Below are 10,255 nucleotides of genomic sequence, written 5' to 3'. Positions count from 1 at the left end.
ACTGGCCTCCGGGGAAGTATGTTGTAGAGGGGCTTGGAGCTTCAGCGTAGGGTTTGGCGCCAAGCCTCCCAGCCAAGGAGCGAAGAAATGCCAGGAGAAACGAGCCAAGACCATTGCAAGAGACAAGTTTGTTAACCTACACTCCGGTTACACCAAGCACATTTGCCTGTCCCCTAGCACACCCACAGCCATCACCACAAACCAGACCCCACAGGGCACAATTTAAAGAGCGGCACTGCGCAAAGCTCTCAGCAGCGACCGCGCCTTTGGCAGGCGCCGTGGCAGGAGAGCCAGGTAAGGACCCGGACGGAAGAATTAGGCAGCCCCTGTTGAGTCCACCTGTCCAGGCTGCCAGCAGTCTGGTGGGCACTGAGGTTACCCAGGTGGGCTTAGTGTCTTCTGAGGGCCGAAGTCCACCTAACTAAGCAGGCAGCAATGCCTGGCTCAGAAATCCTCCCCCTCCTTCCGGCTCCCGCCTGGGGCTTTTCAGCAAAACTGCAAGCCGAGACAGCACCAGCGAGCAGGGCCCCAGCAGCGCTGTTGGCCTTCTCCTAGCCTCCTGCACCTGCTGGGCAGGGCTGGCCTGTCTGCTGTGGGGTCTCCTCTACTCTGCCCCAGGCCTTGGGGAATAAGGGCCAGGCTTCATTTGAAAAGGTGCACACTGCACATGGTTGCCATGTATTACTAAAAACACCCAAAGGGACCGGAGGAGGACAAAGCGGTGGAGACCACAGGCAGGCTGCAGAACTGGACTGGTCAACTGCTGTGCCTTGTCCCCTCTCCAGACCAAACCCTGTGCAGCACCAGATCCAGTGAGCTGGGAAGAGATAAGCCCTTTATTGGTGGCCACCCTTCTCCACATCCTTCACGACAGGGACTTCTGCACAGTCCTGCCAGCGCGTCCCTAGGGCCGCAGTAACCAACACAGCCTTCCCACTGGCCAGATGGCACCATCCCAACCCATTGCTGGCTTTGGGTTTTAGTCCTGGGCACTGGCTCTCAATGAAGCTTTGTACTTCCCTGTCATCTCCTTGGGCAAGGGCACCAGGCCGGGGCAGGGCACCTGCCCTTCCACTTGGCACATGCACTCCCGCAGGCAGTACTTTGGGGGGCCAAAGTTGGCCGGATGAGATCGCTGCTGCTTCTCCAGTTCCTCTTGCCTGAGCGTTTCCCTGCCAAAGAGCACACACCTCAGGAATGCAGAACATGGCGTAGGGCTGAGGACCCGTCTCCCTAATCAGTTCTGTATTTCTTGCCTTCTCACCTCTTCCGAGGGAGGAACGAACGGCCAAAGGAGGCCTTTGCACTTGAGGGGAAAGGTCAGCACTGGGAAGCAGAGGTTTGCTTAGTCCTGACCACAGGACGGTGGACACATGCTCAGCCTTCCTTCAGCCCTGCAGGGAAAGGAAGGTGGCGTGCGACTTCTGGGCTTCCTCTAGGCAGGAGGGCTGGCCTCCAGCAGCAGCTAGGCCTGCCAAGGAGAGGAGCGGCAGTCCTCATCTGCTTCCCCTCAGCTCCGCCCACCACCTCATCTGCTTCCCCTCAGCTCCGCCCACCACGGGGCTCAGGTGAGCCAGAACTGACCCTGTAGCACAGCTCTGGGCTCTCCACACGTCCCGCCCTCTCCCTCCCATCAGCCTCGTCCACTCACTCGCTCTTTCCCAGGATCTTCCTGATGTGCTCCATGATCTCCTTATTACTCTTGGTCTCCACATCTACCAGGACCTGCTCCCCAGAATCTGGAAACAAGAAGCACAAAGACACTGAGAACCCAAAGCACCTTTTTCCTTGAGGTTGGGGCTGCCTGGCATGGGTGTCTGTCTGTCATCCCAGCACAGAGCTCTGGGCTAGAAGCCAGCCCAGTCAGGAAAGTCCGTGTGATTCTGATCTCCAATTAACCATCAAAATGCTGCACTGGATGTGTGACTCAAGTGGCAGAGCTAGCGCTCAGTCCCTGGCACCACTACAACAAGAAGCCACACAGACTGAGAAGTCACGATGTGTACACTCCGACCACGGAGCTGTACCTAGGATGCCTCAGGTAAGACAACGCAGAGACAGTCTACGTTTTGTCCTAAATGGACAAAAGATTCAAACGGACTCCACCAGAGAAATATGTGGCCAATAAGCACAGCTCAACTGTGGAAGAGAGTGATTGACTGGGACAAGGCTGGGTGGCAGAGGGTATGCTTGGCACATACAGGGCCCCTTCTCCAAAACAGAAGTGAGCACGTGAGGACAGGCGACTACCAAAACACACTCATGGCCAGGAGCTGGTGGCTCACACCTGTAATCCTAGCTACTCAGGAGGCTAAGATCTGAGGATTGCAGTTCGAAGCCAGCCCATGCGGGAAAGTCTGACCCTTACCTCCAATAAACTACTCGGAAAAATCTAGAAGTGGTGCCATGGCTCAAGTGGCAGAGTACTAGACATGAGCTAAAAGAAACTCGGGGACAGTGCCCAGGCCCTGAGTTGGAAGCCCCAGGACCTGTACCAAAAAACAAGAAACATAAGGAAATGCAAAGTAAAGCTTCAGAGAAACAGCTTTTAGTGTGAGGAACAGGTGCACCAGTCCTGGGGCTTGAACTCCGGGCCTAGGCACTCCCTGAGCTTTTTTGCCCAAGGCCAGCACTTCGCCACTGGAGCCTCAGCGCCACTTCAGGTTTTTGGTGGTGGTTAACTGGAGGTAAGAGTCTCGTGGACTTTCTGGCCCATCAGACTTCAAACTAATCCTCAGATCTCAGCCTCCTGAGTAGCTGGAATTACAGGCGTGAGCCACAGCGCCCAGCCTAACCTTTTTTGGCCCTGTGCTGAAGAACAGCTCTCCCAGGGGCTCCAGGGTGGTGCGCAGCTGCCTACGTCCTCCAGATCCCCAGAACAAGCTGCTCACACACCCCAAGGTACTCTTTGTGTCACCCCAAAATTCACATGTCCCAAATCTGCAGCTAGCATGTGGGAGGTGACAGGTTAAAGAGGGCATGGAAGTGAGCCCAGGGGGCAGTAGTGGATGCAGGGAGAGGCAGAAGTCGCAAGCTTGCTCTCATCACCTGACACCCCTTAAGCCCCGCTGACAGGAAGGAGGCCATCCCCACATGTGGCCTCTTGACCGAGGACTTCCTGTCCTCCAGGACTGTAAGAAAGCAGCTTCTTTCCTTTACAAATCACCCTGTGGTGCTGTGGCAGATGTGGAGCCAGCCCAGCTCCCAGCTTCCCTACCGCGCCTGCCCGGTGCACAGCCAGAACATCCGCGGGCTAGCCAAGCCCCTCCCGGGCCGCAGCACCACCTGCAGCTCCCCCCCAACAGGCCTCCCCTCCCGCGTTCCCTGCCACCCTGGCCCCCGCCTTTATCTTCCAAGGTCTTCTCCCCATTAAACATCATATTCCTGTCTCGGCCCCTAACAGAAGCCCAAAGGCTCATCCACAGGTACACGAATGCACAGAACCATGGAGATGGCTCAGCAGTGGCTGTGAAGCGACCTGCATTCCCAGCACTCGAACGCTAGGCAAGGAGTACACCTGAGCCCGGGAGCCGCTGAGCCTGTTCCTTGAAGAACAGCCAGTGGCGGGGTCCCAGCAGTGGCCGAGTGCGCGATTTCACTGCAAGAAGTCCAGCAGCTGGGAGGCTATGAGCAGCATGGAAGGCGCACACGGGGCTGAGGGGCGCTGGCAGCCCAGGCTCCAACCCAGGACACAGGAAGGCTTCCGGAAGAAGCCCAGACTGAAGGGGGGTTGGGTTCCCTTTGCTCTTGGCTTTTTGTCGGTTCAAAACCTGGACCCAACCTCGGTATCTGACGCTTGTGCTCAGTGGCTGGCGCTCTCCGGCCTGAGCCATGCCTCCAGCCCTGTGCTTTTGTTCTTCTGGTCCTGGAGCCTCTGGTATACCACCTGCCTGGTCTACCACTGGCTACACCGACAGCTTGAAGGATTTTTAAAATCAGTAAACAGAGACTAGCGTGAACAAATGCAGCCCCGCCGGGCTCAGCAAGGGGCTCTGGGAAGAGGCCCTGGGCAACGGGATGAGGCCCAGCCCTCGGGCCGCTTGAACAGGGGGGCAGAAGGGAGAGCAGCAGGCGGGCGGATGCAGCGCCTCCAGACCCACCACACCCTGCTACACAGAGGCACCTCACTCACCGAGATAGAACCGCAGGAAGGGAGTCGGCGTCATGTTCTTAAACATCATGATCTGCACCCAAGGGTTCTTATACTGGATCTGAGGGATGTTGAAAAACACAAAATTCCTGCGAATACAGGAAGAAATGACACCTATGAAACAGAGTTTTGATCTTAACATTTTGTGTACGCATGTATTCTTCTGCAGGGAGTCCACAGCCTGCCTTAGGCTCGAGAGAACCCTTCCCCCAAAAAGAGATGAAAAAACGGGATCAGAGACCAGGAATCGTCCCATCATGCCCTGGCGCTGAAAGAGATCTGTGCCCCACCTGCACAGCACTGAAACTCAAACCACAGAAGGCCCTACACCTGGCTGTGAACACAGTGTGTCTTGCTGTCTCCCTACAGGTGTGCATTGCTTAGGGAAAGTAAGCCGTCTGGGAGCAGGCAGGAACAGGGGGCTCACACCTGTGATCCCAGCTACTGGGATGGCTGAGGGCTGAGGTTTGAAGCCAGTCCAGGCAGAAAAAGTCTGTAAGGCTCTCATCTTCCAAAAAAGCATAGCTCAAGTGGAAGAGTGCCTACATAGTAACCGTGAGACCGAGTTTAAACCCCAGCACCGTGAATTGAAATCAGAGGAGGCAGGCTACTGCACACCTCTCGTTTCAGCTCCCAAGTGGCAAAAGCAGGAGGGTCCTGGTTCAAGTTTACCAAGATCCCATCTCAAAAAATACAAAAGGGCTAAGGGCATGGTTCAGTGGGCAGAGCACATACCTAGCAAGTAAGGCCTTGTATTCAACCCACAATACCACAGGAAGAGAAGCCGTGACTATTACAGAGGAGTATTTTCACAACTGAGATGTGGAGGAAAACCTTCAGTTTTAAAACTTCTTAAACAGAGGTAACATTGACTATATTAAAAATCTGCCAAGGGCTGGGAATATGGCCTAGTGGCAAGAGTGCTTGCCTTGTATTGAAGCCCCGGGTTCGATTCCTCAGCACCACATATATAGAAAAACAGCCAGAAGTGGTGCTGTGGCTCCAGCGGTAGAGTGCTAGCCTTGAGCAAAAGGAAGCCAGGGACAGTGCTCAGGCCTTGAGTTCAAGGCCCAGGACTGGCAAAAAAAATAAAAAAATAAAAATCTGTGAAGCCAGTAATGATGGCCTGTAATACCAAAGGTGGAGGCAGAAGGATCTCAACAGCAAGGCCAACCAGGGCTACAGAACAAGACTCTGTCTAGAAAAACAACCATTTCCACCTACTGCCAGTTCTAGCTTTAGGATATTTAAGTTCAAATTACTGCGAACATGACTTAGGGAGATTCAAGAATCACTCAGCACACCACACGCCTGCTAAAGCAACTGATTCCAAGAAAAAAGCTCAACAGTTAAAAGAAATTCAGAAAAAGTGATGAGGAAGAGAAGTTCTCTGAGAAAAGGCCAGGAACACGGCAGAAAGATGCAAAAATCCTCCCACACATGGGCCTGTAGCCAAACAAAGGACAGGGTTGCAACAGATAAATAAGGCCAACATCCACCAGGAGGAGACATGGGAGCCTCTGAGAGAGCACCAAAAAATCTGCAAACAAGAAACAGCAAATTTAAGCAACAATATTAAAGAGAACTCGGCTTCAAAGATTGCTGCAACAGTGTGAAACCCCGCAAGTCCTTCCTTCAGAACGCCCAACTGTTGAATGTGTCAGATCTACTGTAAATGCAGAGAGCACAAGGCAGAGCTAGTGAAGGCATTATTGCTGGGAAGAAAAAAAAATAGGGAAGACAGTAGAAAGCAGAGCTACTGACTGGGAATATTTGCATACTGAGGAGAAAGATTCAAATCCTGACACCCGGGGAAGAAGTACACACAGGTGCTTTGAACAGATAGTGGCAAGGTAGTGTCCGGCCGGAACTTGGTCAGCAGCCTCGAAGCACTAACTCCAAACCAGAATATTCTTGTGGTGAAGTAAAGCTTCTCCAGGACTCTTTCCCACCCCACCCCCCGCCCTGCTTGTGGGGCTTGAACTCAGCGCCTGGCTGCTGTCTCTGGGCCTCTCGGTGCTCAAGGCTAGAGCTCTACCCCTTGAGCCACAGCGCCACTTCTGGGTTTGTTTTTTGGGGGGACGGGAGGGGACACGATGGCTTTTCTGCCCAGGCTGACTTCGAACCAGGATCCTCAGATCTGGGCCTCCTGGGTAGCTAGGATTGGAGGCGTGAGCCCCCGGAGCCCTGCGTTTCCATGCACACTGCAACGCGGTCCTCTTAGATCGATCCCGACCGCCCGGGGCACCCCGAACGCTGCCTAGAGCAGCTGCTCGGCCTGGGAAGCCCGTGTTTACACCGGCCTCAAACCAAGGAGGAAGAGCGGCCAGGTCAGAGTCCGGGGCCCGGGGGCCTTCGGCTCGGCGACGGCTCCCGGACCAAGCGCACCGAAGCCACCCAGGCCGGTGGCTCCCGGCTGCCGTCCCGGCCGCGAGGGCCCACCCCGCGCCCGCCAGCACCACGGGGCGCGGCGGAGGCCGAGGGCCGGCCACGGGGCCCCCCCACTGACCTGGCGCCCTCGCCCAGCTCCCCGTGCGTGTTGTAGTTCACCGTCATGACCTTCACCGCGTCCTTGAACACCACGCTTCCCTGGCCCAGGTACTGCAGGGTGCGGCGGATGGGGAAGCGGCCCTTCATGGGCATGGCGGCGGCGGTGGGGGCGAGGGCGGCCCCGCGGCCTCGGCTGGGAAGCGCGGCCGCCGCAGCCCCGCCGACCTCACGCCGGCTCCGGTCCTCGCGCGGCTCGCCACCCGCACGGCCTCACGGGAGACGCCGCTCGGCGCGGCGCGGAGCACCTTGGGATTCGTAGTTCTGGCCGGCGGGCCGCGCGTGGGCGGGGCCTGGTGGGCGGTGGGCGGGGCCGGCGGGCAGGGTGCCCTCAGGATTGGCTCCGGGGCCAGGCTCCGGTTTCCGCGCGCGTTGCCGCGCACGCGCAGGAAGACGCCGTCGCTCGGCGCGCGCTTCACCGGAAGAAGCAAGCCGGGACGCTGCCGCCGCAGCTGCCAGCCCGCAAACTCCCCCGCCAGGAAGTCAGTGCTGCCTCCCACCGTTCCTGGCTTCCAAGTGAGGACGAGGAAACGTTCCGCGCCCTCGCTCGCCGAAAGCCCCGCAGCCTGGACTCGGGTTTGCGCACGAGCCGAGGAAGCCGGCTGGGCCGGGGGCCGCCGGCTCTCCTCCGCTGGCTCCCCCCACCCGCCGCTGCTCCCCCTCCGGCCTGCACGCACCCCAAGTCTTTCCGTTCTTCCCGTAGGTAAGATGGGGTTCGCGGGCTTCTTTGACGAGAGTGTTTGCTTGGTCCAGTTTGAATGAAACGCGCAGAGCTGTCCATTTTCGGTGTTTGTTCTGAGCTTCCACGATACTTCCTTTTGGTGTCTGTCTATTGATTGCTTGATTGATTCATTTTATTTACTTATTTGCCAGTCCTGGGGCTTGAACTCAGGGCCTGGGAGCTGTCCTTTAGCTTAGCATCTTTGTGCTCAAGGCTGGTGCTCTACCACTTGAGCCACAGCGCCACCTGGGGCTTTTTTTCTGAGTAGTATTTGGAGATGAGAGTCTCAAGCTTTCCTGCCTGGGCTGGCCTGGAACTGAGATCCTCAGATCTCAGCCCCCTGAATAGCTAGGATGACAGGTGTGAGCCGCCGCCGGCACCCGTCATTAATTTTTAAAGTTCTTGTCCACTTCATTCTTTCTCCTGTTGGAATTCCAACTGCATGTATTTTTAAAAACATGTTTTGAAATCACCTCTGTAGCATCAGTTCATTGCAGCAGTCATCATTACCTTATTTCTACTAGTTTTGATTCTTAGTTCCCTTACATCAGCTTATGTCATCCACCTGTTCTTACATGTCGTTTGCTTTTTCCCCTTAGGTGTACATATATAACCACCCATGCATGTTAAATTTCCTGCCATCACTGTGGTCTTGCTGGTTTTTTTTTTTTTTTTTTGAGGGGAGCGGGTTCTCTTGCCTTTTAGCATGCCTCTTGAAGGTGAGGCAGTATTGGCTACATTGAATAATAGGAACTGAGGTAAGCAAACCTCCTGCAATAATTGTATTCACCTGGCTAGATGTGTTGATTGCTTGTTGTGGCTGTAGGGTAGCAAAGGCTCCAGGTTCCTCTGGTGTCTGCTTCTGTCTCCCTCAGCTTTCAGCTTCTCTCCATTCTTCCTCAGTCTGCCTGACAGCTCTCAGCTGTGATCCCCTTGTACTTTCCTGAAGCTCCACTGGAATGGTGAAGTGTGAAGGAGGGGTACTGTCTAGGACCTTATGGTTATTGTCCCGACCCGAAGGACATCAACAGGGGAGACCACCTACGAGAGAGAATGAAGGGAGAGGGAGACGCAAAGAGGACAGCAAGACAAATGGGAGTCTGTTCAAGCTGCCAATTTATTTTGATTTTTCACACACATATACTCTTGAAGCAGGAGGGGACAGTTCTTCAGCACCTGCAGGAAGTTGGCTTGGGGTAGCAGGACATTGGCAGGGTGAAAAGGTTACTGGTCATGCTATAGGGGAGGGTTGCTAAGTGACCTGACCACAGAATATTCCTATAACTCTGGGTGCAGCCGGGGTTGCTAAGAGACTTGACTGTAGGACGTTCCAGTAGGTTTATTCTCAAGAATTATCTATTATTATTGCTCTTTGAACTGGGCCATCTAGTGTAACCGGGATGGTGCTGGCTCAATGGTTGGTTTCTTAGCTGGTTTCTATGGTGGCTTCCAGCCAGAGGCTCAAGTCAGGGTCTCGGTTCCTGACAGTTATGTCAAAAGATTTTAATGGGCCTGTATCCCTGTGTCTGTGACCTTCACCAGCGCCACCCCCTTAGATGTGACAGGCAGGCGAATGAGACAGGAGGAAAGCACTTCCCCCAGGGGGGCCTCTCCTGCCAGAGCTTCCAAAGGTCTTTCTCTGCTGTTCACCAATCAAGCAAAGTAGACTGACATGGAGATCTCACTGACCTGCTAATCCACACGCAGACTTCAGCAGTTCATCCCAACTAGCACACAAGTCCCCACCACCTGTGGCCCCCACTGCTCCTGCCGTAGGCCGTCACATCCTGGCTGTGTCTCTGGACTCAACTCTCCAGATTTCAGAATGGCAGCAACCCCTGTGAGCTCAGTTGTATGATGATTTCAAGTTATTTTCATTTCATCCAGTTTTCTTCTTGGCAACTTCCAAATTCTGTCTCAATAAAAATCACAAGTACTTTTCCAGGTTATCCACAGGAGAGAATTCCCCACTAGAAACCTGAGTGTCCCTAGCCAAAGCAGGCGAGGGTGTCTGGCATGTTCAGTCAGACAGAGCTGGGCTGGACCCCAGTGGTACTACCTTCCCACTCCTCACCTGTGGACTAGGGGTGCGAGGAAGACTTAGTGATCTGTTACCACTAGGCCTTCCTGCTGGCTACAGTCAGCAATAGCAGCTGCTCTTCCTCATTCAGTAATCTGCAGATTCTGGGAGCAGGGGCCTCTTCCAAGGCCCAGGTGAAGAGACTGCAGCCAACCTTTTCCCATTATGACTCCTGCCGCTGTGCTGAACCCAATACATGGGCATGCTTCCACAGGTCTGAGCCAGCTCAGATGCTCCTTGCTACTGAGGACAAAGTGAGTCAGAAACCTGGGTTTCAGTCCTCACCCCGACTGGATGCATCACCAGGCTAGTCTCCCTGAACCTGTCCCTTTGTCAGCTGAATGTGTTCCAGGCCTGCTGGCAGAGATAAAGTGTAAAATGTAGCACAGTGCCTGCACAAAGCCCTAAGTTCCTCTGCCTTCTCGAGCCTCGGCTTCTTCAGTGAGAGACAGGGAGAGGAAAGCAGAGGATTTTGCACTGCGCTTGTGCTTGCGTTAAATGGGTCCTTCAGTCACGGCAGGAACAGGGTGCGGTGGCCTGGAACTCAGGTGCACCCGCTGTGGAGAGGCTATGGGCCCCCGGCTCCACCCAGGGGCCCTCACCAAGCAGGAATCACGAGGACAGCTTCCGAAGCCAAGTCACGCACGTAACAAACACTCCCAGAACCAACCACTAATATTTGTTATTTTATTTTCTTAGAAAAAAGTTCTGATACAAGGCCCAGAGTAGTGCATGCACATCAGCAATCCTCCAGCTG

At 54.9% G+C, this 10,255-nt stretch overlaps 1 protein-coding gene across 1 annotated transcript; it reads right to left on the bottom strand.

Moving 5' to 3' along the window:
• Positions 1 to 808: 808 nt before the first annotated feature.
• On the bottom strand, positions 809 to 6,904 carry Mrps25 (mitochondrial ribosomal protein S25). Its single transcript, XM_048356319.1, has 4 exons — positions 6,660 to 6,904; positions 4,133 to 4,239; positions 1,652 to 1,739; positions 809 to 1,172 (listed from the first exon to the last, which is right to left on the bottom strand). The coding sequence occupies exons 1-4, from the start codon at positions 6,791 to 6,793 to the stop codon at positions 980 to 982; spliced, it is 522 nt and encodes a 173-aa protein (XP_048212276.1). The 5' UTR covers positions 6,794 to 6,904; the 3' UTR covers positions 809 to 979.
• Positions 6,905 to 10,255: the final 3,351 nt, after the last annotated feature.

The sequence above is a fragment of the Perognathus longimembris genome, chromosome 10 (assembly GCF_023159225.1).
Source record: "Perognathus longimembris pacificus isolate PPM17 chromosome 10, ASM2315922v1, whole genome shotgun sequence".
Lineage (NCBI taxonomy): Eukaryota > Metazoa > Chordata > Mammalia > Rodentia > Heteromyidae > Perognathus > Perognathus longimembris.
Note: the sequence above shows the minus strand (reverse complement) of the source record. Positions and strands in the feature narration are given on the sequence as shown.